The 27,844-nt window shown below is 33.4% G+C and overlaps 1 protein-coding gene and 1 long non-coding RNA gene across 3 annotated transcripts; one reads left to right on the plus strand and one right to left on the minus strand.

The window, feature by feature from the left end:
• Positions 1-287: 287 nt before the first annotated feature.
• On the minus strand, positions 288-16,078 carry LOC123720448. 2 transcript variants are annotated; one of them, XM_045677053.1, is made up of 5 exons: positions 15,835-16,078; positions 5,034-5,423; positions 4,764-4,931; positions 1,089-1,224; positions 288-750 (listed from the first exon to the last, which is right to left on the minus strand). In XM_045677053.1, the coding sequence occupies exons 2-5, from the start codon at positions 5,254-5,256 to the stop codon at positions 615-617; spliced, it is 663 nt and encodes a 220-aa protein (XP_045533009.1). In that variant the 5' UTR covers positions 5,257-5,423; positions 15,835-16,078; the 3' UTR covers positions 288-614. The 2 variants fall into 2 exon arrangements, with proteins under 2 accessions (XP_045533009.1, XP_045533010.1); XM_045677054.1 differs by lacking the exon at positions 15,835-16,078 and adding an exon at positions 6,695-6,803.
• On the plus strand, positions 1,686-3,936 carry LOC123720449. Its single transcript, XR_006756062.1, has 4 exons — positions 1,686-1,790; positions 2,221-2,362; positions 2,612-2,706; positions 3,674-3,936. It is a non-coding gene; the product is annotated as an uncharacterized LOC123720449 (long non-coding RNA).
• Positions 16,079-27,844: the final 11,766 nt, after the last annotated feature.

Here is a 27,844-nt window from a genome sequence, read left to right on the forward strand (position 1 = left end):
ATTTAATGTTAGTATATTCCGGATTTATATGAAGGTTTTCAGTGTACTGCTGGTATACAACAAAGTTGCAAAACTATATGTATTGATTAAGATACTACTATACAAGATTGTTGAAATGATTTATCTATAGACATTGTCACTAATACATAAAATGCATAAGTACATTTAATATTACAATTAACGCAATGAGCGGCATAACGGGTTTAGAAATTTGACAAGTACAACAATCTTTTTACTAAGCAAGTGAACAGTAAATACACATAGTTCAAGGACGGGCTTATATTATTTTATTACTTAATTTAGAAATAACAATCGACAATACAACAATGTCTGGACGGATTATTATTACATATTCAGCCTCATACGCCAAAATGGCAATACACAATAGACGGCATAACTCATATTTGTAAACATCTAAGAACTAAACTACAATCCTTATTGTTCACCTTTCATGGAATGGATGGTTTATTAACCTTTTTTAAGTACGGTATTATCAAAACTTTTTGCACTATTAAGATTTAAAAACACATACGCGTCGAAATGTAAACCAACCTCCTTTAGGTTCTGTAGGGTAGGTTAAACAAAGTTCACAAGAGATTCTTTAGAGATTATTCTTAGTAAAGCATTATAGCTCCATTCAATTTTTCCTCTAACGCGGGAGCAGCGACGTCCGAATCAGGCGCATCTGACATTGCAATTAAAATGCATACATTGTTGATAAATGCTGATATGCAAGCTGCAACCACTAACCTGAAATAATATAAAAAAATTGTATATTATTAGCGTCACTCAATTCCATACTTTATAAAACCATAGGTCAAAATGAAATTTAAAAACCTATAGATTTCGTCGCTTAAATGTGATTTTTCAACAACTTTTGAAATGTCACAAAGATTAGTGGTATTTACTATATAAACTTTTTTTGTTTCTACTTTAATAAATAATAATATATAAATTAAATACATTCTTTTGTAAATTAACACGGCTGTAGTATATATGAATGAAATGTTGGTGTTTCTTGTTTCTAAAGCATATAGTAATAAAAATTACCAAATAACGTTATACCAACTAAATGATTATAGTCTTACCAGAAGGACAATCCCAGATCTGCCGTTAAGTCGGATGACCATGTATTTGCGAGGTCTTCCTCAGACATAACGTTATGCTGCAGACGGAGGAAGAACTCAGTGAGCCACACTGACATTGCGCCGAGACAGAATAGTACTGAAATTATATTAATGTTATGTAAGAAAAATCGAACTTTTTTGTAGTTATCTGTATTTCTTAATATACCGCCTCCGTAGGTAAGGCGTACAGAATAGGAAGTCTATAGGACTTTAGATCCGTAGAAATAATAATTATTTTATTTTGGGAAAGAAGGAAGACGTCTATAAAACATATCTAAGTCTTAAATGAGGTCATAAACACAATATGTACTAAATATAATAAGGTGTTTAAACCTTAATTAATTAAATTTATCTCACCATATTGTAAACTGATCCGTAACGTACTGCTTATAAGTTAACCGTGGCATATATATTAATATACAAAATTAATTTGTTATTATACATACATATAATAATAGGAAATTTCATTAAATTTTACCATTCACTTAAACAGATGTAAAAACATGATGAACGAGATCAAATACAAAATTAACGTGTTAAGAATAATTGTTCATTAAGAAAGTTAATTAAATCCGAGTTTAGCCTGGTTAGTACTCGGTGACAGACGTAGGAACATGAAACATACTATAATAATTCAGGTTTTTTTAAGTTTTATTTTCTATTGTAAGTATATAATAATAATAACTATTTATGTGTGCATATCCTATTTACTTCCGTCCGGTAGAAAGGCCCCATCCATCTTTTCCAACTTTTTTTTTAAAATTGTAACTACGCAACACATTTCTTATATATAGTTAAACGTATATTTTTTTTAAATTAATATCACTTAAACACTATACTGTAATAATAATATTTTTTATTATGCATTACTTAAGTATATTGCATCCATTTGGATTGGATTGTATTTAACATTTATTAAAGTACTAAGAGTGAGTAAGTAATAATGTCTTGATCCAACTGTTGCATTATATATAATATACATTAGTTAAATTTAGGATAATTATTTCCAACGAATAACGTCGTAGTCATGTATAACTTCTTTAGTTTATGGAGACTAATTAGTATATATAACTCCTAAGCGTTGCCATTTTAGTTTGGAGTAAAAATGCTTCTGGGCAAATTATGGAGTTTCCAGGCCTGTATTATAAGAAAACTAACTTCGACGTAGTCCACCGTAGCTCCTACAATATGACTGATTGTGCTTCCGAGCTGATTAATTGTTGGGAAATCATCAGGTACATTTTGTAATATTTATGGGTTATTTTCCCGTATTTCATGAAAAATTATTAAACCAACACCTTCGTTAAAAACAGAACTGACCTGGTAAGTAATTTAAGACACATGCATTGATTTGAAATCTAAAACACAAACATAAAAGCTATAGAAAAATTCTTGATACAACAAAACAGAGGGATCCAATCCTAAGTAACTATTGAATACAACTTTAAATTATTGTTGGCTGTTATATATTTTAATTTATACAGGCCAGATATAATATGTGACTACGAAGAACGATACTACGAGTCAGTTTGTGGAGCCCTGCGCATGCACTGCAGTGACAAACACGGAGCAGTCGATGGTACATACAAATAAATGATTTCTTTAACTATCAGGTTTATAACTTACGTTATCATTACTGTAACGTTTAGTAAGAAAAAAAATTGTGGCGCTACAACCTTTCTATATCTGGGCCACAGATTTCTGTATCTGCTTCATGATCATTTGTTGTTCTAATAGGCACGTAGGTTATTATTAGCTTTATTATTATTAGCCTTCTGTGCCTGACGCACGCCGTCGACTTTTGGGTCTAAGGCAAGCCGGTTTCCTCACGATGTTTTCCTTCACCGTTAGAGCGAATGTTAAATGCGCACATAGAAATAAGGTTCGATACCTACGACTTCAGGGATGAGACTTGCACGCTGAAGCCCCAGATCAACACTGCTCAACGTTTAGTAAAGTATTTGTAAAATATTCATTTTAAAACAAACCATCCTGACCATTGTTTATGTAATATAGGTGTCCTGACATTTATCGCAAACGCAGTGTAACTTTAAAAGTAATATGTATTTTCATAATAGGCAATGATTTATCAACGAAAAATAATAAATGAAAGAGAGTTATATCATTAGCCAAGGTCTTACAGGGCACAGTATTCCTTTTATTTTCCTTACTATTGAGTTTCCTTGGTACAACAACTTAATGGTGCATATCTATAAAAATGGGTCAGTCTCAAAAATGTCTTTATTTGTGTTTTTTTTAATTTATATCACTCTACTGCCACAGTGTCCAGGGACTTTTTATCTCATAAAAGATAGATATATTTAATTAATTTCACTAGTTCGCGAATGGCGGGCTACGCCTAATAATAATAATAATATAATTGGTAATATTTTTATTTACAATATTCATGGGCGAGCCGGGTCCGCAATTGCTCGCCCGCTCTTTCGGTTTTGTTTGCCGCCTTTAAATATTTAATATTTTTTTCGCAGAACCGTTCCAGGCACGGTCTGTGCTTTATTAACATGTCCCTTTATTTGTGTTTACAGTGAACTACGGCGACCGGGCATTTTCATTATCATCATTGGTATGCGAGAGTCACCGTATTTACACCCGTCGTTACGTCAGTATACCACGGAACGATTCTCGAGCTATGGCTATCTTGCGCGCTCTCAATTATACAGATGAGTTGGGCGGGGATTTAAATACATTAAGATCTATTTAATAGAAGATTTACGAGAATCTAAAATACTAATATTTCTTGGCTATTCATATGTGGATTGAATCAAATAAAACATATGTTTTATCTTCATTACAATTTCAATAACTGTTTAACTATATTTAAGAATACTAGATATAATAATACTATTGTCTGTAATTAAAATTGATAAGAGAACTTATTCAGAACCAATTAAAGGTTTATTATATTATTATGATGAAGGTAACTTTATAATGTTAAACTCCACTTTTGTCCAGAACCCCTTTAGAAAAAAATATACAAATAAAAAATTAATTAAAATGATAACTTAAACGGTTTTGATTTATTATAAAAAAATCTTCACATGACCTTTTTAGAGGCAAGTCGCGAGCATAAGTTAGCTGCTAAAACCACGAAATGAAAGTACTATCTGTCATAGTCTGTGGGAAGGTCAGATCACTTTCATTTTACGTAATGCAAGACAATAATGTTACGTGTCGTGTCGCGTGTAATATATTGTAATTATAGCTACAGTTATTAATCGATTATTTTTCGGTCGGTTTCTTAGCTTTTCTTAGCTGGATTGAAGGTGGCGTTATAAGCACAAACTCCGAGTAAGACCAAGTGTACGAGATACAGAGAGAAAAACAACTCATCCGTGCTTCTTCAGTGAAACGGAACGTTTTATCGTATTGCATGTCTGCGATTAAGTTATAGATTTTGTAGGCCAATTCTGACTAAGCAAGACATGCAACTGCTAATCGTTGGGCCCCACGTGATTTATTGAATAAAACTCCCTGAAACTGATGCTCTAATCGATAGACCGACCAAGGTAAGAAATATGCCTTAGCAACGAAAATGCGATTAAGAAGGAAAGAGAGAGCTGGATCGTAGTGCTCACACGCGGTTCAGATCTGTCAAAGTTCATTTTTTTACATTACCTGTGGCACAATTGGTGAGCAAAAGTGGGCGTGGTTGCGCGGAGTGCCTGGCTGCTGATGCCAATGCGGCTAAGACAGCTGCTCCCGCGCTAGCTGCTAGGGCTACTGCTAATTGGGCGGCTGTACCACACCACGCCCATCGGCGAGCAGGATGAGTTCCGGCGCCTACTAAAATAAGGATTATAGTTATTCACTCGTCCAGTTGAAATATAATCTGATGTGTGGTTCAAATCCTCGGTACCTAGGTAACTCCATAAAAAATATACTTACTACTTAAATCGTGTGGCCTCCACCCATATCCGAAATTCAATTCTTTGTGCCCCTCAAACAGTCCAAAGTTAATCCTGCCCTCGGATTCAGTGTTTTGCAACCGCCTCGCTCTTGCATCTACCCAATGCTGGGTTCCTAAAGACGCGACCAATAACGCTATACATAGACAGGACCCAAAGAAAGTCGCAAAAATCATGGACCGCTTGAACAAATTCAGTTTCATTTTGGTTTCGTTTTGCGTAGTACGCACTGTTACCGCTAGATGGCGTTATGTCACATTTCTTCGTTAAGTGATGAGTTTTCTAGTGAACGAGCGTGGGAGCAAATACAGCCATTGTTTATCATTACAGAGATTTTCTATGATCTCCCGCGGTGAGACTGATGGAAAATCTGTAACAATACAATATGTCATGTCAATAGCACTGTAAATTTGTAGATTATAGAGAAAGTCTACAAGGTTAACGAATGCCTGTGACCTCACTCGCAGTAACTTATTACTTTAAAACAATTCTCCGAAATAAAACTGTTATAATGTATATTTTTTTAAATAACAATACATTTTATTATGGTGACTAAAGTTTAATTTACGTTTAAGCCTTATCAAAGCTAGCCAAGAGTTACAATTACTAATTTACATTTAGGAGAACATTTCGCACAAGCTAAATAGATGTAAAATATATACATAATACGTTAGTTTACAAGCGCGTTAAAACAGGAAAGCGCAGTTTAAAATGACTAACTCCCAACGGTTAGTCATTTTAAAGTTTGTAGTATTTCGAATTAAGAACGAGTTATTAGTATTATGATATCAAAAACGTATTAGACATTGACGTAAGGGAGTATTTTGGGCCAACTTTCGACTCAAGGTTCGTTAAGGGCGAGACAACAAGAAGCGACAATACTAAGATACGGATATTATTTATATCTATCGGAAGGGAAATGAAATCTAGGTTTACAACTATATGGATAGATCACTCCATAAACATGAATGAGGACCGGTTTGTAATCCAGTCTTGTAACAGCTGATTTCACCATTGATGTTTTATTTAACACCTCGTAATGTGTACGACATTTGAATACTATGACGACGATCATAGCATTATATGACTGCGTAATAAAGAATATTTTGAAATTCAAAAATAAAACAAAGCATAATGCTTTCAGTCATTTGTTTTCAGCTATACGTTTAAACCGGACATATTTTTAACTTTTGAGCAGTGTTGACCTAGTGGCTTCAGCGTGCGACTCTCATCCCTGAGGTCGTAGGTTCGATCCCCGGCTGTGCACCAATGGATTTTCTTTCTATGTGCGCATTTAACATTAGCTCGATCGGTGAAGGAAAACATCGTGAGGAAACCGGCTTGCCCTAAAAGTCGACGGTGTGTGTCAGGCACAGAAGGCTGATCACCTACTTACCTATTCAATTCACAAACGATCATGACACAGATACAGAAATCTGAGGCCCAGACCTAAAAGGTTGTAGCGCCATTGATTTATTTATTTTATTTATATTTTTAAACTTTTAAAACTATTTTTTTTCTTGAGGTTTAGTGAGCCGTCACGGGAAAAACGATATATATTTCTCTTAAAGAAAAACATAGTTAGAGAAATAGAATAATAACTAGTGTATTACATATATGTAAATTAGTAAATGAACATACCTAAAAACAGATAATTACAACTATCTGAGCAGCGGCGCGCGTTTTTGCGTGAAAAAAGTCTTAAACAATTTAATAAGATATGAACAAATGGGTTAATTCCTGAGCACTTCAATCCGGTTTTCACTAAAACAAACTGTTGACTATTAACCTTAAAGTAAAATCATGTGTATAGGTTATTATGGTGCCCCTGTCGCCGTCACGATGGGGTGAGCATGACTGAACAGCTGCTCTTCAGAGTTCCGCTTGTATGTGAAGGTCGCAAAAGGAGAAGTAAACGCGGGCGTTTATTAAACGGTTTGGAGATTAAATAATTTGCACACAGAGCATACGAATTTTACTAATTTAACCACACAGCCACTTTTAAAACATGAATAATACGTAGTATTTTTTATATTAGATCAATGGATCACCCAACTTAGCTTACCTAAAAGTCTTATGTCTCTATGTAATATACATAATTTTTAATATTTAAAATTTAATTGTTCTCATAAAAAACGTAAATTATATGTTTTAGGAAGAAATCACTAGGAAATTGTTAACGAAACACACGAAATTTTCAGAACATAATGAAAAACGTGAATTCCATTTTCGAATTGCCCCCCTAAAAAAATAATCAAATTGTCTCACGTTGGGAAACACTGCATTAGGTAAAAGGGATTCATACGAGTCAACGAACCTATGACCACTTTTCTCTCCATTTTAATATAAACAGCGTTCGAAACGTTCATAAATAACCTGCCTTAAATACCCGTCGTTACGAATAAACCTTAATGCCCGCACAGCAAGATTGTTGGTAGGAAAATGGAAAGTGATATTAATATTATCTTATAAAGAATTTTAAGTTTTCCTCGTATTAAAGGTCAAACCCAAACCAAACTTTTTAAATTGTTAGAATTTATTTTTCCTATGTAGGTTTAAATTTTAAATACATGTATTGATTGATAAACGATAAATATAGTATTACTAGATTATATTCTTTTGCAGTTAGATTAAACTGTATAGGACACATTGTCGCATCAGTATCAGTCTTAGTTTTTATGCCTCAAAAATCCGTATCAAGTATACCTCCAGTTCTAAAACTTAAAGAAGTTTTGTAAATGAGACTACAGCCCTATATCTATGTATTACTAACTACGCAAAGGCGATACAAAACCCTAACAGATTTGTTGCCATACATAACAGTTATGTAGACATTCCTTCAATACAACTAACATGTAAACGTAATAATAGAAGATTCATATGACGTCACCAGATTAGCAAAATTAACATTAGTCACGGATGGAGACATTTGCTAACCATGCGAAGGTCAATGTAAGATCTTTTTATACATTTGTACAAGGGAAAAATACAACTTATTACATACACGATACTTATAAGTATTATCAAAGAAGCATGTACCTGGCACATAGCTCTAGGACTTAGGACGAATCTAGACCCAGGAATAGATAATTTGACAACATTTAATTTGGAGAGGCTTTATATACGATGTGAAATGCGTGCGCAACTTGATAATAAAAATGTCATGGTTAAGCATCCACAAACACTAAAAGGCCTTAACCTCGTCTTAAATATTATTTTACTTGATGAAAACCGCAAATAAAACCTTCATTTAAGAAATAATGCCCAGTTGTGGTAACATATATAAAATACTATATATGTCGGTCTGTGCCTGACACGCATCGCACCATACAAACAACTCCTTAACAGACCGATAGCAGTACAAGAACAAAACACTTATATCGGCGAGATTTCAGAGCGATTGACAATTACATGTATAATTTTTATACAACAGAGGGCAAATGGGCAGGAGGATCACCTGATGTTAAGTGATACCGCCAATAACACGCTTAAGCCAGAGAGCTCGCAAGTGCGTTGCCGGCCTTTTAAGGGACGCTCTTTTATTGAAGGACGTGGAGCAGCCGGCTCCAAATAGTGTAGTTACGATGCTTGAAACATAAATATGACGTCAGAGATTACGACTAGACTGAACTTACTGGTACCGTTAACTCTGGAGTATAGATAAATCTGATATTGATGCAAACAATATAACTACCTAAACAGTTACCTCCAAAGTATTCAGGTTTATCGCCATAACCGATCGCTGCGATAAACATTTATTGCTGATGTTACTCAAGTATTCACCTTCAATGTTTTTATAATGTATACATAAGTAATCAAAATCTGTAATTGATTGAACGATAGATCACGAATTAGTTATCTCTACTATACACGCCAAACTAAGTTGCTGTGTCACTCTAAAGAAATATGGGTATATTTGTCGAATCACAAGTACAATTTTTCTTCTACATATTTTCATCACAATTATGTGGTGGCGCATGCTCTTAGCCTCATAGAAATTAATTAAAACACGTTTTTTGAAATGAATGAAAGAATGTACGGATGTTTGGCTTCAACCTAATCTAACATATTTTTATATTGTTATTTACGACTTGAATGTAGTGTCCCAAGTAATATTAAGGAGGCGCATGGCTTTTGAACCCTTAAGAAAGTAAAAAAAACATTAGGTTAAGGGCCTCATAGGCTAGCGCCTCATCCGCTAGGTGAGGAGAATCGGGTTCAATTCGGTCGGAGCGCAAGTTTGTTTCTGTAAATTAAAAACCTAAACTAATGTAATTCACTGGTATATCAAAGTTAAAGCCCTGGCTAAAACAAACTTGCCCACACTGACACGGTTACATGTAAAAACTCGAAACTTTGTTATGAACGGATCCTAAGTTTTTTGGATATGTAACATATAGAGGCCGAAAATTTAGAAAAACTTATTATGATTAGCAGAGTGGAGAGCACCAGACCTTGAGTACGATTCCCTACTCGCTATACCAATGTAGTTAAGGTGCATACAAGTCCATCACCCAGTCACTAAGGCTTACCGAAGGTGAGCGGATGAAACTTCGCGGCGTCACAAACACGACCTTCAGAAATGAATAGCGCGAATAAAGAAGAATCTTTGATATAGGTCTTCACTCTCTTTAACTACGATCTACGAATAGCTATATTTAATACTCGTTCAACTGTATAAATTAGCCTAATCACGAAATACAATAAAATAAGCCGTTTTTAAGGTAACTTTTGCCGTGCACCACCACTATGTGGAGGTGCCCATTGAGTTTCCGAACCAATTCGACTTATGGCCTTTTAAGAACCCTAACAACACACTTGTGAGCCTTGCGCTCTGACAATGTGAGACATGGGCGGCGGTATCACTTAATATCAGTTTAAAAAGAACATGCACAAAAAAAACCGTCGGTAACAAGTGTGCTTTAAAATGACATACATTCTCATCTTAGATAGAGAAGGAAGGATGTTGTATCTTTAGATATTTTAAGACAAGATGTTTGCACGCGTATCACAAAACAATCGCAAGGAAACAAATGTGACAGTATGATAGGGAAATTAACACAAAAAACAATCCGTATTAATTTCGTAAGAAAAAAGAAAAAATAAATTCTTAAAGAAAATTCAGTTAATAGAAACGAAAGCCTTTTGTTTACTTTGATCATTAGACACCTGACCTCTCCGATTAAAGAATGTATTGTTAACAAAACTGTTACGGTAACTGTTAGACAGCCATGCTTAATTGATCTGATTTAGTGCGGAACTGTTTACATTATCTACTTGATTGATTGCATCAATAGTTCAGCGGTTCATGAATGTCGAACCGTACTACAGCCCTTTACTAATACTATTTTAAAGACCAGTTACAATGGCAGAATATGTCTACGTCTGGTTCACTGATAAGTTATAAATTAGTAATCAATCGCCCAAAATTTAACACAAGATTTTTGAGGTATAAGAAAAAAGGTAGGCCACACATTTTCACTGATAATTAGCATATATATAACGTATCATACAGATGCTTAAAAGCTTCGTTCCTATAGCTACCTTTATAGAGTTTATTGCGATGGCAAGAGTCGGGGCTACCCTATCCGAAGTATGCCATAATTCACAATGTGAATGATGTTTGTACAACGAGTACAGATTCTCTCCAAGGACTTTTTTAAGGGTACATAACGCTTTCCAAGACATGACAAATAAGTTCATATTAATATTATGATAAATAATCAATACGCATTCTACAATAAAGACGTAATAATTGTCTACTTTCAATTTCGTAGCGACCATTAAAATTGGTCCAATCTACCAAATTGCGACGTTTTCACTTATAATTTGGTTTGCTTCGTGTGGCGCGGCGGAAATAACTAAGCCGTTATTCACGATTTGTAATGGATTAACGATCAAATTTTTGTTATGATAAAAATATATTATACGTTTTACACGCTCTATTAATACCTATGTATTAAACATTGTAATATTTATATAAATTTTATGTTGAGTCTAAATTTTTCTAGCAAAATGTTGTAGGCAATTTTCTTCTTCAGATTGATTAAAACCAAATAACTCTTGTAGCTCAACACTACAACTTTCATTCGCATTATTATCCTGCTCACAAACTTTAGCACATCTTTCTATACAATTAAACTTTCTCACTATTACACATACATTATACAACAATAGAGGTATCATGAATGTAATGTATAATATGTATAATATTCATCACGAATTCAAATAAGCGTGAAAGTTACCCACACCGAAAAAGAAAGAAAAAAGTACATAATAGGTGTATATTATTTGCCATAGAAAAATTTAAGACGTTATTAATTCTATAGGAAAGGGGCCAAACGGGCAGACGGTTCACCTGATTTATGGTGATACCGCCCAAGACCACTCACAGTGCTAGAAGGCTCGTAAGAGCGTTGCCCGACTTAGGAATTGGTACGTTTTACGTTACAAGAGGAAAATGCGCTCACATGTGGAACAAAGGACGTCGAGGTGATACGGATGGAATTTCGCAGTCTACCTCGAAGTCCGATGTTGAAACACAGCTGCAGGTATTAATACGAACAACTCATACGTGTGTAGATGTTTTGTGTTTTCATTAAATTCGATATACCGCAAATAACATTTATAAAAATTAACCATATTTTCAGGTGCCCCACAATTCTGATGATGGAAACATGACATATAATCCCATTCACTGCGAAAAATAAGAGGCCTAGGGACTAATTATATTAAACCAAGTCTTTATAGAAATTATAGGCCTAAGTGAGGACAAATATTGCGTGCTACCAGAAAACCATTTAATCTGGCTATAACGTAACGAAATTAATGTATTCGACTTTTACACGACTTTTTTTTGCCATGAACATAATTTAGGCCATCATTATTATTAAGCAAACATTGCAAACAATCAAAAACAACTTTTATGTACATAGGTAGGTACTTAAAAAATAAGATTATTACCCAAATATTTACTAAATAAAGAGAAATTGGTATGTACAAGATATAGATATTAATTCGTATACATATTATATATACTAAATAGTATAAAAATTGTTGTTTTTTATTTCAAATTACCAAATAGTTTAAATTAAGAAGATTGCTATAGGGGCTTGTTTACTAGGGCTTCGTATTCGCTATCAATTAACTATTTCTTGTATGTTTTTGGAAGACGTTTTTGTAGGTCTTGGCATAAGATACGGCTTAGTTTAAATGCGTTGTGTATCACAAAATATTTTTGAGTATTGGAAGTTAGTAGTTACACTTAGAGCGTGAAAACCGTGTATACATGAAGACGAGATACTATATATTTACGAGAAACCGTTTAAATATGATGATTAATCTAATTAAATATAGTTATGTTTGGATATGTCGCTTGCATTACATTACAGATTAAGCGATATCGTATGCATAGTGCATAATTTATTGCTTAACTTAACAATTAAACTAAAATTCATAACTATAAAATCACTTTGAAATACGTCTTAAGTATAAATAAATAATTAGATAGTGTCGTTAGCGAATATCTATCTAATTAATTAAACTAGGGCGAGCCTAATTAGCTATCACAACAAATTGTATGCTAAAAACCGGTTGACTTAAACGAACGTGTTTCCGATTGCACTAAATTATTCGTGTTTTTTCTTACTATATTTAGCAATTACATTTTACTCAATAAATAATTATACTAATTTACATAAATTTAATTCATTCGTTTTCACCACAATTTACACTTTTACTATGTTATTCAAAATTAAATCTATAATATAAATTATCTGTATTAAGATTATTCGAATTGATTTAGCTGGTTCATCTCTGTGTTACCGCATAGTATGTATAAAAGTAAAATTAAGCTTAATAACGAAAACGTAAATGCTTTAGTTTATCATGAGATAGTTATCTAATACTATTGTAACAAAGAACAAAAGCAAATTTTACGTAAGATCACCGGTTCCGTGGCGTTATAGTAGACGAGTAGCGGAAACTGCTATTGTCCTAATTAGAAATATCTTTTCTTTATCTATATATAAAATATAATATCTATTATATATTTATATATATATCACACGTAAATACGTTTTATAGAATTACACTAATTGCACTAATGAGTATGGTTATTCCTGGTTAGCGTTTCGCAGCAGGTATTAGTTTATATTTTTTAAAGATCTTATATATTATATTTCATATATAAGTATATTAGAAGAAACCTGCAGGTTATATAAAGTAAAGCTGAGCATACAATTATAGTTAAGTATTCTTCTATTTATGAATGTATTTTAAGTTAGTCTCCAGTTATTAAAAGCAGTATTGGCTTGGTGGCTTCAGATTAATTTACTAAGAACTTTCGGTCTATATAGCATTTAACACTCGCTCATACTTTGAAGGAAACTTCGCAAGGATACCGGCATACCTTAGACCCAAAAAGTCGACGGAGTGTATCGGACACGGCTGATCATCTACTTGCCTATCACGAAAAACAAATAAACACAATACCGATACAGAAATATGTCAGACCAAAAAATTTTTTTGCTCTATAATTTTTTCAGTTATCAAGCAATTCCAGACATGCTAGTGACGCCGCGGGGGCACACACTATGACAAGCGAAAATGAAAAGGCTACTTCTACGAAGGTTAATTAAATAGAAAGCAAGTGAAATTACTTAAGACGTCCCATATCATACGCCGCACATACAAATTAAATCACATAATTGCTCAATTGTACTCGTTTTATCACAGGCGCGTATGTAATTGTACACATTTCACATTGATGGCGGTAACTATTTAGATACGTTAGATACAGCTTTGATAGGTGTAACTAAAGATAATTTTGTAGTAGATGAGGGCAATACATTATGAAAGATTCAAGAATATAAAACATATCTTTTTATGAAGAATTACCTATCTGCCCCGGTATGGGAACATAGAACTACCGAAGTCATCGCGTGTGGCGTGGCATGTGCCGAAGTATTAACCATGCTATTTAAGGTAATCAAATTAAGATATATAATACTAATTATTAACTGTCTAGTAACATGACTGAATCTTTTACTTTAAGATATGAAAATCCTTTTAATGATTGTATCTTAAAGAGCATCAAATACCATAAACCTTGTATGTAATACAGTGTAATTTGTATTTAAGAAATAAATGTTAAAACAAAATTTACAATCATACAGAAAATACAGTCTTAACTACATGTAACGACCCTCGAAATGCATCAGAGGAATGGCTCGGAAAATTCAAGCAACGTCATCATATAACTCAATAACTTTTGCATAAAATATGGTGTATGCAGTTAATTTATTATCTAAACCCCGGGAAGAAGTGACATCCACAACTATACAGCACTATTTTCGGCTTGTACTAATTTTACGAGTGATGAGGTGGAAACAGAACCTGAAGTTGATAGCGACGACGGCTTTCCATTAAACAAGTGGATTCAACAGTTCAACATAGCAGGAAATACTGCAAACCTACATTAAAGTAGACAACTGCCAACAACGGCTTCATTCACTCATACAAAGAAATTTTGGATTCAGTGAAAACAAGAACAAGGAGATGAAGAACGGATGACCCTGAGCCTCCACTGAGCATTAAAGAAGCTCTGGTAGCAGATAAGTTATTGGAAAATTACTTCCTTTATCATCAAGATCCTTGGTGCAGCAAAAAATGTCAGACAAAAATAGCAGACTATACTCAATAGCATTGAAATAAGATCTTTTTGTACATAACTACTGACACTAGTCTGAAATAAAGTTTTTCTTTTTGTAATTCTGATTTTACTTTTCTTCGTTTAACAACCACTCTCTATAACACCATAACATGCGCAGTCCCTTCAGTATCGTTATCTAGAGTTTACACTGTATAATATACAATAATTTAAGCATTGTTAAACTATTACTATACTACACTACACTATGTACTGTTCAATTTTATGGAAAAAATAATAATAATTTAGGTCTTGAACACAGGGATCATACTGTATTATTCACATTTTTTATCATTGGATTAGTGATATATACCATATATCAATTACATAATTATTCGTTTTCCACAATATTTTAAAAGGAATAGCAGAACATGGCAAATGTTCAGCTAAGCTTAAATTTTTTTTTGTATGTATGGAATCCCAAATTTTACATAAATGATGTTAATGTCAATCAAAGCAAGTATCATTAACTACGGCATTGAGTAATCAAATGAAATTTTACTTTAGTGAAGGTAAGTTAAAAGCAAGTGATGTTGCTAATAATACATAGGTTTTAATGATGTGAGAAAAATATTGATGCAATAGTTGAGACATTGTCTGCTCAATCATTTGTTAAGAAATGAACAATCTAAATCAGCTGAGATGCAAAATTTTGAATATAAAATTGCAACATTAAGGAGAAAATAGAACTTGTTAAAATGAGCAATATTTACCATAATGTGTAATGTTTAGAAATATTCTATATATATAGATATAGAACACAATAAGCTAGAAAATAATGTTTATTTGTAAACAGCCATGTTTTGGGAATAAGTTTTAAAACACTTTAAAAAGGTGAAAATTCTGCATTTCTTTTCTAGGTCAGAGAGATACTAGAAAATAAATGCAGAATTTCCGCCAAATAAAAATGTATAGTAACATTGAGTTTAATTAGAGTATCTTAATATCTTCAACTTTAGGTATGAAACATAGTAATGTACTACGTCTGCGTATATCACGAAGTACCTAATTTGTAGAGAAATTAAAATTACACAAGAATATATAATTAAATTTAAAAACAAATTGTACCCACCTGAAACTTTACTGACGACACGCAGGCGGTATTCGTATTCGGCCTTGTTTTGACTAAACAGGATATTGAATACTTACAACTCTAACGTTATACCTACACTAAGCATTAGCTTTGATGTTAAAAAATTAATATCTAGACAAGACACTATGAACTGATGTGTACATTGAATTAAGTTATTGTACTTTTTAACAATTTTTATGGCGTTAAGAAACGTCCTTATACAAGTCTCCAAACACTCGGAATGACACTGAGTACTGACTGACCATTGACAACTAACCACTTACAACTTACAAGTGACGTTAAACGATTAATGTCAAGCTTTTGTCAATTGTAATTAAGTGACTTGAGAGCGAAGAGTAAATGTAAGATCTCATATTTTATAAATTAGTATGGCCTATGGGTCACGTACTAGACAAATTGACGGCCACTGCCTGTGTCAACTAATAAGCTAAAATTTCAACAAATAAAATTTAATCGAGTCAATGGCCTAATGCTTATCCTTTGCATTACCTTTAGCCTTCGCTTAGCAGTGACCATATGTCTCCCCATAAGTGTCCCTATAGCTTTTAAGTAAGTTTTTCATCACGCCGCGCTCAACGCCACTCTCTTACCTCTCAATATTCTAGCTAATTTGGAGGCATCACTAGAGAGGAAAAGCACAAAAACTGGCGCAGCCTTTAATGATCATTATTTATACTATGTAGGTCAAGAATATTGTAAATACTGAATATTTGTGTGTAGGAAATAAATAATTATTTATTTAATACTTTAATTTGGGCTAGATATCATAATGACTCTAATAGGGTGTTAGAGCAACTAATATGAAAACATCAACGATGATTTTAATATACATATAAATTAATTATAAACAAAATAGGTACGCACCACCTGGGCTGAAATAACTTGTTTTACCGGTTATTATTGGGCAACTACGGCGCATTGTAATCTGCGCTCTCTACCGTTCACAATTGTAACTTTATGTATGTACATGATATATATATATATATATATATATAGTAGGTACTAGCTTACCCGGCAAACGTCGATTTGCCATGTATATTATTTCCAGGAAAGGGTTATTTTAGTTCAATAAAAATAACATATCTATTATAATAAAAAATAGGGGTTTATCGTAGAGGGGTGACAATTAAGGGTTGTATGTATCTTCGTATACTGTATGATTTAAAAAAATTGTCTAAAGAATAAAAAAAAAAAATTCGGGTGGTCACTTAGGTGTACTTTAATATAGATAGTAGCCGATTCTCAGACTTACTGAATTTGCATAAAATAACGTGGGCTTAATAGGCATAGGCATTAAAAATTAAGAAGTAAACCTCCTTTCGCCCTTATTCATGAGATTCTTGCAACAATTATTAATTGCTGGTAAGTAACAAGACGTCTCGAACGTGGGTACAGTGTTAAAACATGTTTACGCCATAAATTCATGAATTACACCAAATTAAGATAAAGTTCGACAAGAATAGTTACAACTTTGGATATTAAGGGATTTAAGAGAACAAATAAGGGTTTTGATATAGGATTAGGATACCTATCAATTTATCCATTACCCTTAACAAATAGATTTGACTTTGATGTTCTTAATTTATGAGCTCAGTGATATTTTGACAATGGCAGCTGACAGTAACGCCATTGCTCTGACATATATATTTTTTGGTTTGTGTAATGTTTACATTTATTTCCCCCGGTGTGCCTTGTAATGTGTAAAAAGCTGTACAGCAGTTCTTTTAATTTTGTTAATATCTGTTCCAGAACTTAATAAATCTACATCGGATTCCCAAGGGAAGAAGTTGGAGAAGGCCAATATAGTAATCGAGTTTATCTTGAAAATACTTCGACGGATAACAGATATTTGGTTAATAGCTTGCGATATCTTAAAAGGTTATAAGTTAAATAAGGTAATTTCTTAGGTAATATTTTTTGACGGCCATGCGATTAATAATAATATAATAACAAATAATAATGTTAAGTTTCTACTAAACGTTTAGAAATAAAAGCGTTGATCACTTACAAAATAATTAAAAATCATGGATCCATTTGACCTCTCGTGTATTTTAATTCACTGTTCGTGAAAACATTTATTTATAAACTGGAGTAAAGTCAGTTGTGCTGAAAAAAGCTCATTTAAGTGGAAGAGCGATGTGACGAGCGGTGAGCCGGAAAATTGCCCCAACGAACATGGGGCCAACTGATTGTGCAGATTAAGTCTAATTTCGTGTTTGGGGAATTTCAAAAGAACAAGCAACTTCTATGATGTATTCATAAAAAAATTAATTTACATTAAAAAAAATTACATAAAAAGAATTTAATTTAACATTTTAAGAAATGAAGTGTAAGAAAAAATATGAGATGACATATGCCGATTAAGTATGGAATAAAATATTCGTCAAATGACCCCTACGGCTTCAATGACAGGCCATTACGCTTTTTATGAAATTTTCCATGACTTTTGCACAGAGATGTGGCTGTATCTCACCGATGACGCGTTGGATTTCCGATTTGTTCGGAATTGTTTCGGGTTTATGCGAATAATTCACTGCTGGTGTGAGCTCCTGAGATAACTGAATCTTGTACGCATGAAGGTGTTTAGTCTAAATTCGCTGCGTAGTGCTTCGTGAAATTTGAAGTTATTGAGAACGATGTCGAATTGATGTTTTCGGCGACACTGTCGTTTACAGCAGCAATGTTTTCAAGAGACTGACTGGTACGTTGATGCAAGGGATTCTAATTATCCATAATCGATCTAGTTTCTTCAACTTTTTGACCACTGTACGAATGGTTTGACACATTTGGTATTCTTTCTCGGCTGAAAAATTGGCTAAGTTTGCGAGCGGTTCCATTTTTGTAAAACGCTCCATTTTTAATAATCGGAATAAACAGAGTTGACAGCTGTCAAATTTCAGAGTTGCCACTTGCATGAAAATAAATAATCAAATTTTAAAAAGTGCACTCTTACTGAGACACCCTATATAACTGGTTATTCAAAATATTAAACTATTATGAAGTTTCCCTAATGCCCCAATAATAAAATGGTATTCCAAGTTAGCAACTTTTTCTGCAAGCAGGCAAGGAGTAGTTTTTGGCAGATGTCAAAATATTTGACACTCGTCAAATCTATTTATTACAGTATTACCCAAGAAAGGCTTGTCTAACTTTGCAAATCGAATTTAAATTTAAAAAATACATTTGTATTACGGTTTCCACGCGAAAGTTGCGTGGGTAATTTGTTTAATTCATTTGTTTCGATACAACTATCTATGCTATTTACAACCAACATCTAATACTCAGAAAATATTAAACGATTTTTACAAAGCTCTGTTGAAGTGATCTTTAAGGATTATGAGGGTACGTATTGTGATCCGAGATTAATACATTCGTACCCGAACAGATTAAATTAATTCTCGCTCCATTGATGTAAAATTCATATTGAAATCATAAAAAGGCTTTATATGCGGTTTTATAAATCTTGAAATCTTTGAAAAGTAGGAATTTTGCAGACACGTTTTTGCCTCACAAATCATAGTAGGCGTGGCGTACCTTTCTACATACCGCTGTATTACTAGTATATAAATTTTCATATTTGCATAAATTTGCATTACCTTTAAAACTGGAACTGGACTTCTTTCTACTTTCACATTAAATTTTACTAGATGTCGGAGTGGTAAGGAAAGGTGAAAGTAATTCTTGATTGAATGAGAATATTAGACCTGTAAGCTGCACTATACAAAATATTTACTGTTCAAAAGCCATTTTTTTAATTTAATTAAAAGATGCCAAGAACTTGGTCTATTTTTAGCTATACGTAACATATTACTTTCCTTGGTTTACAAAATATACTTTAACAATACCTGGTCTGAAGCACGAGATAAAAGTTGAAAGTATATATAAAATTAACTTTAAACGCAGTTTGAAAGTAATAGCTAGGACTGCCAGCTCGGGAAATAAGAAGAGCTTCTGAGGAGCTTAGTTGGTGTAATTATACACATCTAGCTATACTTTTGTCATTTGATAGTTGCATTCAGAACTTGTACACCTTATTATACAAGTTCTGAACGAAATTAATTTTAAAAATTAAGTTAACAATGTACAAAATGAAAGTACTAATAAAATAATATGAATCAATTTTAGATTTAATTTACACTTATAACAAAATATGCATTTGATATCTATGTAGGGCTTGGCGATCAGAAGAATATTTAGTTTGGAAAACAAAACAATATAAGATGATTTTTCACACGCCCGGCACGTCATAGCACACGTATGGAAAAATCATGCAGGCGAAAGTCGTCGCGTGAAAGAGAGATAAGGGGATGTATAAAACAAAATAAAAATGACTACTTCTCTTAAAGTATGTCACTAAACCGTCAACAAGAAATGGGTAAATAAAATTCTGTATATGTATGCAACATATCTCTTATCTCGGATCTGCCAGATTTCTATAACAGTAACAGTGGAAGAATAGTATAGAAGCGAGAGAGAATGTATAAAAAAATACTGCATTTAGATTAGACTAACTGAGATATTTGGTAGTGGACTGAATCCTTTTAAAGTAAGTTCACACTGATATTGACAGCACTTAGTTTAATGAATGTCTGAAAATAATGTCTTGGTTTTTGTAAGTGATAAATTGCATTTTAGGATTAATTGTATCAATGCCTCAGTTCGGGACTGCATCGAATGAAATAATGAAGTAGTAAAAAATTCAATTAAATTTTTCCCTTATATATTTATATAGATGTTAACCGGTAAACGGAACATGCATGATATATAGTGTAAACTCCATGCAATGTCCCTCTATTTTAATCAAGGCTTTGGATGGTTTAGCTTGCCTTACATACATATAGCATTACACCTACTCTCAATAACGATATAAATTGAATGAGAAATTAGTAAAAACCGCTCAGCTGTCTACCTTCTTTTTCCGCTTTATTATCCTAGTTCACAATAAACTCTACTGTCGGCATCATGCATACGAACTTTCTAAGTATTTCGTTCTTTTGTTTAAAAATTGGGACTCGTGTAGACTGTTGTTAAACATGACTAATATATAAGATTCATGGATTATTCAGTAAAGGGTTATTAATGTATTATGAAAATAATATCAATACAAATTATATTTTTCAGACATTTACAAATTTATATCCTAGCAATTCAAACAACTTAGTGTAAGAAAATGCTTCTGTGTTAATTATGTACGCTCTATGACACTAGTAGTTTTATATTAATTTATTGTTTATGTAGTTTCACAATTGTGGACTCCAAGTTTTTATCTAACTTTTTGTTAGCAACAGACTTCCTTAATTTTTATTTCGTTTTCCTATAAATTTTATGTGAAAGAATAATTCTGAATTAAATAGTAACTAAGTAGGTAGTTGATTCGTCTAAATATGACGTAATTTTTTAGTATTTAAAAAAAAAACATCGTAACCTAAATCTTTGCATGTGTTATAATGAGGCCGTATATGTTTAATTGAATCACGTGTGTTGTAGGTGCCGGGGTGGTAGGGAGTTCATAACTGTATAAATAATCGTTTGTCCGAACTTCGAGCGCGACTTCATTTCCGTCCCTCTGACTCCTAACAAACCGGACGCTGCGTTTTACACACGAGCGGTTGTTTTCCTTTTGATAAAAAGTATTCCTTTTTTAAATTTCTAACTTTATTGTGGGGTATATTTACCGTAGAATAATTGTATAATTTTAGAAAAAGGTATCTTCTCTGTCTAAAGGTCTGTATTGTATAATGATAACAAATAACACTTTTGATCGGTAGACGAATGACTTTTTATCATTAAATATGATTACAATTGCAACAATTATATTAAAATGAAGTTAGAATATATATGATTTAAAATTATACTTTAGACATACGTCTAGGCCTAGATAAACTCTCGTGTATAGAAGAACTGATTAGAAACGAATTTTCTATAGTTATGTTGTATGTGGAGTGCAGGTATCGTAATATTTTCATCTCCGGAGAGTTGGAAGCTGGCCAATGATATTGGATTTATTGATAAGAAATTGGATAACGGGGTAATCATATGAGCATTAATGCATGATGTATGTGGTTATTTATTTAGTAGATAAATCATTTATCGACTCGCCAGACTGGTTGTTACATTATATGGAGTATAACAAAAGCTATATACGTAGTCGGTCCCAAAGTTCTGTCATAAATTGAAATAATGATAAAAACAAAAGTAATTATCAGTTTTTAATGAGTGGTATATCAGCTTATAGTACAATAATTATGGAATAAAATTATAACCCTCATTTTAAATACAGGCCTTTAAGCGCCGCGGCCAGTCGTCTATGGCAGCACGCACCATATTCATGTCGATTTCAGTGACTGCTTTTTTAAAAGATGACTTCAGACTCTCCAATTTTTTATGGGGTTTATCACTTTCCTTATGACTTTCCTCTCTAAGACCTGCCAAATTGTATAGTTATTAAGGTCCGGACTGGAGAAGGCCAATCCTCATGTCTAATTTATTCGATATTTTGAAGCTCAAACCGGGCTTGAGTGGTCTTGGCTTTGTGTGCAGGCGCAGAGTCCTGCTGGAACACAAAGTGATGTCCCGCTAATAGCGTGCTGGGCAGGTCTTTGACAAGCCGATCCAAAACCGTCTCTTGGTACACTTTCGCAAAAATGAACCTCAGTTGGCCCGTAATAGGACTCTCCCAACCAGACCATTACTGATGATGGATGATGTCCATGTTGCACCCTCGGAACTTTATTTCATGCTTTTTCAGAACTCCTAGTGTACACTCTATCATTCGCTTTATTGTACTTCTCTTCAATATCGAAAAAAAAATCGTCCGTTAAGAGGATATTGGTGTCAGTTTTTCGCATACCGCTTTACCAACGACCACGATCTCTTAAGCCTTATTGCTTTAAGACGAGCATTAAGTAAATGCCCACTCTTTTTTTGTATGCTCGTAGACCAAGATCTTCATTTAAAACCTTTCTTACTGTTTTCCTACTTACACCCATCTGCAAAGCCATCAACTTCTGTTTTCGGACAGGATTTCTTGCTATCCGCGCTTTGATTACTGCTGGTGATCTTGCGGAGCGTGGCCGGCCAGTTCTTTTCTTGTCCTCAACACTGGAAACTTCATTGTACCTATCAATAATAGGGTACAGAAACCTAAGCGTTACGTGGGTAACACTGAAAATGTTTAGAACGGGCCAGTGAGAAACATTACTAATAAAAACTTTTTTAAATTTTAATTTTAGAACTCTTTAGTAACCTAATGTAGTAAGTATGTTGCATGGCAAATCTAAAACTCTTGTTACACGTAAAAATGCCTAACCTAACGCGAGAAAATGTTCGGTCAATGATTTTATTATGACTTTCGTTGTGGGCTTACTCAACAACAAAGCTATGATAGGCTGCGATTAGCATTTCTTAATGAAGCCCCATCTCGTGCCACTATTAACAATTGCCGCGTGAGGGATGTCCTTTAACAGCGACTACTGAAGATAACATTAGTGCTGTGAGATGCATGATAGAGAAAGATAAGAGAGTGACCTATCAGCTGATACGGGCAAGCCTAGGCATTGGTATGAGTTAAGTTTAAAGAATATTACACGAACATTTAGGCGTCAGGAAGCTTTGTACCAGATGGATTCCCCATACTTTAACCGACGACCAAAAACGCCTTCGCATGGACTGGTGAATATTTGACTATGGCAGGTAATGAGGTAATTACGAGATAATGAGTCATATGCCATACAGTCCTTTCTACTTTAATTACCCTTACATTACCTCTTTTATACTCAAGAACTAAAGATACAAAGCGAATAGTTTAACGATTCCTGAAGATTCGGTGAAAGCGTACGAAAATGCCATAGATGAGACCCCTTAGCAAGAATGGGCCTACTGCTTTTCTCAGTGGTTCCATCCAATACCACGATGTGTAGAGAGGATTGGAGATTACTTAGAAAAACAATAAAAGTATTGGCAATTTTCTACATGAGGCCGTTTTTCATTTTCTAAACATTTTCAGTGTTATTCAAATTTTTGAGCAACTTGAAAATGGGACTCGGCGAATGCCCACAGCGGTGCAACGCAATAACAGCAATTGGGTTTTCTTTCAATGTCCACTCCATCGGAAAGTGATCGTATTTTATTTTTAAACAATAGTCAAACATTCATAAATAGAATGCAATATTTTTTTTTATAAAATCGTGATTTATAAATAATGTGCCAGTGACAGAACGTTGGGACCAACTACGTGATATTGTAGATCTATAAGTATATTCAGATAAGAATATCTGAAAAATATATTTAGTTTTTAAACTGACACTGCTGGCTTGTCTTCTTTAATAATTTGTTATTTAGAATACAAATTATTAAAGAAGGATAATATGGGAGCGTTCGAAGAACTTATAATAGGATGAGGGTAGGGAGAAAAGGAGAGGCACTTAGGTATTGTAATCTATTGTTTCTAATTATATTTTAATTCTTCTTATATTACTGATTATCTATAGTTTTATAAAGAGGAATTTGTATTATATATGTTTATAAGGAAATTGCAAAAAATGGATTTTGGCTTTGGGCTATCAAAAAAACTTCCGCAATTACAATGCTACATTATCCCTGATTAACATTGGCTCCCTTCATTTCCAAACAAAAATATCACCAGAAATGCGAAGCTAGGACTTGCTAGTAAGTTATAAGCAGCTGTAAGTAGTACAAGCTCGAAGCAAAATCCGATGACAAACTTATGTTTATGAATAAAATAGTTTGAGACGCAAGCTGTTACAAGATTTTAGCTAGTTCTTGCCAACAGTTTCGCTTTAATTGCATTAAACTTAAATAATGTAAGTGACGACTGTGTGGAATTAAGGAGTAGATTAAATTTGTATCAAAGAACGAGATTAAAAATAAGACAAATTAGGTATATTGGAAATCATTAAACAATAAAAATTTATTTAAAGCAAAAAAACATGATTGTTGTGGTTTATAAGTGATAATAAACTAAATAGTAATATTTAATTAACTTGCAGCATCACAAAGTCGTTTATTGTACGCGAGAAAAATATATCGACTCTCGAGTAGGGCCGAAAAATTTCAATGATAGACTCCGTGCTTTGGATAAACACGTAAAGAGTTCGTGTGTGTCTCTACGCACACTAGTATTCCATCTCCACCTTATTAATAAAATAACTATATCAGTGTTATTGCAATCGTTAATACACTTCCTTTACTTTACTGTTCCTTTCGCTCAGATTGTGTTTCCGCAGTTTTGAAAAGAGACAGATAGTATTTTACTTTATTGAGTTCATTTTACTGTTTTCGTTTTAATGAATAAATGTATCCTGCGTAAATAGCAATATTTGATAAAGAGAAGCCACCGTGATCGTGGCCTGGAGAATGGTAATAGTTGCACAAAAGAAATAATATACTACCGAGTAACGGATTTTTTTAAACTTTGGCACAGAAGTAGAATCTAATAGTCATAGTTGAGGGCATCGGTTAGTGATATTTTATATTCTTAGATGAAAATAGCGTGCTTGCTACCTCACCTTATATCACTTGGAGCATTTGACGGGACGGAAAATTGCGCGCTGACCACCTCAACTGAATCTTTTTCTTTCGGGTACGTACGAATGCGACGGACGTAACATGGGCCATCTTCGATTCATTTGTATTGTAAATTCTGACCGTTAAGAATATACATACTAGGTAATGGGTGACAACCCGTATACATATTATGCAAGTTTATATAGAGAGCTAAAAGCCTTGTGCCATTAAAAGCGTTCATTACGCTCACGTAGGGAACAATGTACTAATAACATATGCTTAGAAAACTTATATTTATAGGCTAGGAAGTTTTAATAGTTTTCATTGTACGTACAAACAGGAACACCTGGTGTTACTGATTAGAATTTATTTGAACACTAAAATAAATTGCTATTAGAAAATATGTGTTTGATGTTAAGACATTTAAATGCATAAAAATCCAGTATTAATTACATAAAAATATAAACTGTATTATGTAACTTTTAAAAGGTTTTTAATTAGGATAATAACACATTATTAGTCATAAACTAAAATATAATATTGTAGCGACACCTACGTTCTACGGCTAACTGGGATGACGTCATATCCTTAAAAGCACTGACGACGTGTTACAGATTTCAATTGAATATTGACCAACTGCTGACACACCAGTCGCAGCCAAGTTCTAAGTTTTTATAACTTGAGGTGCACAATACACCGACAGCTTACGAGAGTAATTATACATGTGAAAATACATGTAATTAGTATTTAAAATTTATACAATAACTGTTAATATATTAAATTTGATTTGAATATTGATTTGTCTTCATTCATGTCTCGCATCGTCTCAAAATGGTGAAAACTCCTCAAGCCCTTAATTATCGTGGTGAACCTGCCCGTTTTGAGAAAATGCCACAACTTTGAATCTCTTATCCTACCCGTATCTGTTACCTTAGGGCTGCTGGTGCAGCCGGAAACATTTAAGTAGTTATTTCGACCTCTGAGGATATAAAACTCCTCAACATTAGCTACTGGGTTCTTCGGGCCAGCCAGTCAGTGGTTAGGATGGTTGAGGATCCTACCTTTAGGCTGGGAACTGTTTACCATCTTTGATCCTCAATATATCGCTATGGGAGTTACACATTACCTGCACCGACTGACTCAAATCAAAATATTTATAATTATTAAGTATATACAAACAGTTTTGAAAATTTATTCGTTATCTATAACATCTAAAGAACATTTTCACCTCATCCTACACGTCAGCCGCATGCAATATTAAGCAATATACGCTCAATTTCAAACTTAAACTAAAACTCAAAATAACTTTATTCATATAGGTAATCAAGTACACTTATGAACGACAACGTAAAGATGTTAAACTGCTTCTAAATTTACATTTACTAACAGTTCCCAAGTCACGGGCGTAGAGCGGGCAAGAAACGTTCCGCCACCCTCTTTAATCACCTGCGTAAAGTCGGTTGTTGTGTAATTTTATAAATATACCCTTTAGTCTAAAAACTATCTAAATGCGTGGATTTAAGTAAAGTACTCTTTTGTCTATTAAAAATTGTGTCTTATTTTATAGATGGGAAAGAAGGCTCATCTGATATGTGGTACAGCCCACTACACTCTTAATGCTAAAGGGCTCGCAAGTGCGATGCGGATTTAACAATTCAAATTCCACATAGTGGTGGTGCACAACTATACTGATACTGATAAAACTAACGTTTTTTAAGGCAGTTTATGCCTTAAAAAACGTTAGTTTTATCTCGACGTACGCCGAGTTGATACGGGTGCAAGGTCGCATTCTTCCTTGACATCCGAAGATGAAACTCCGCTGCAGGTATTAATCCTTAACAAATCTTCTGAACACTCTGTTTTTACGCTCTAGTAAAAAGAAAAAGGTATAAATTTAGTTAAAACGGTGCAATTGAACTGATTTCTTTCTTCCTTCATAAAAAAAACAATCACATTTATTCAACGAAAATGACTAGTTTCATTTACATGTGCAACAACCTAACTAAATCTACAGATTTATAATATTAGCATGCATCTAGAATTAATAAGTTAAAGCGGTGCTATTGAACTGAATTCTTTCTTCCTTCATAAAAAATTAATCACATTTATTCCCTTCGAACAGAAATTACTAGTTTCATTCGCACGTGCAACAACCTAACTAAATCTACAGATTTATAATAGCATGGATGTAGAATTAATAATAATGATTGCTTACATTCAAGTCACATCATTATAACACTTGATTATTTTCTCTTCTCTTTATTCTTCTATTTGTTTCTATTGATAACAGTAAGTAATTACTTCAGTATTAATGGATAACATGAAATAAATTGCTTATCTACGATGAATATCAAATGCATTTATATTGTTGTTGTGTTGTTTGTCTTTTTGTTGAAATATGGTGTGGTGGTTCAGTTCATAGAAATAGAGGCGAAGACATGAAAGGTATGGAAAGTTTCAGTGA

This window comes from Pieris brassicae, chromosome 2 (assembly GCF_905147105.1).
Source record: "Pieris brassicae chromosome 2, ilPieBrab1.1, whole genome shotgun sequence".
Classification (NCBI taxonomy): Eukaryota; Metazoa; Arthropoda; class Insecta; order Lepidoptera; family Pieridae; genus Pieris; species Pieris brassicae.

What these genes read in the sequence shown, in the direction of transcription:
- LOC123720448 (XM_045677053.1), bottom strand. Translation starts at nt 5,256, where the DNA reads ATGAAACTGAATTTGTTCAAGCGGTCCATGATTTTTGCGACTTTCTTT. An exon ending in GCTCACCAATTGTGCCACAG is followed by an intron (nt 1,225 to 4,763) that starts GTAATGTAAAAA and finishes ATATAATTTCAG; the next exon opens with TACTATTCTGTCTCGGCGCA. An exon ending in GATCTGGGATTGTCCTTCTG is followed by an intron (nt 751 to 1,088) that starts GTAAGACTATAA and finishes ATATTATTTCAG; the next exon opens with GTTAGTGGTTGCAGCTTGCA.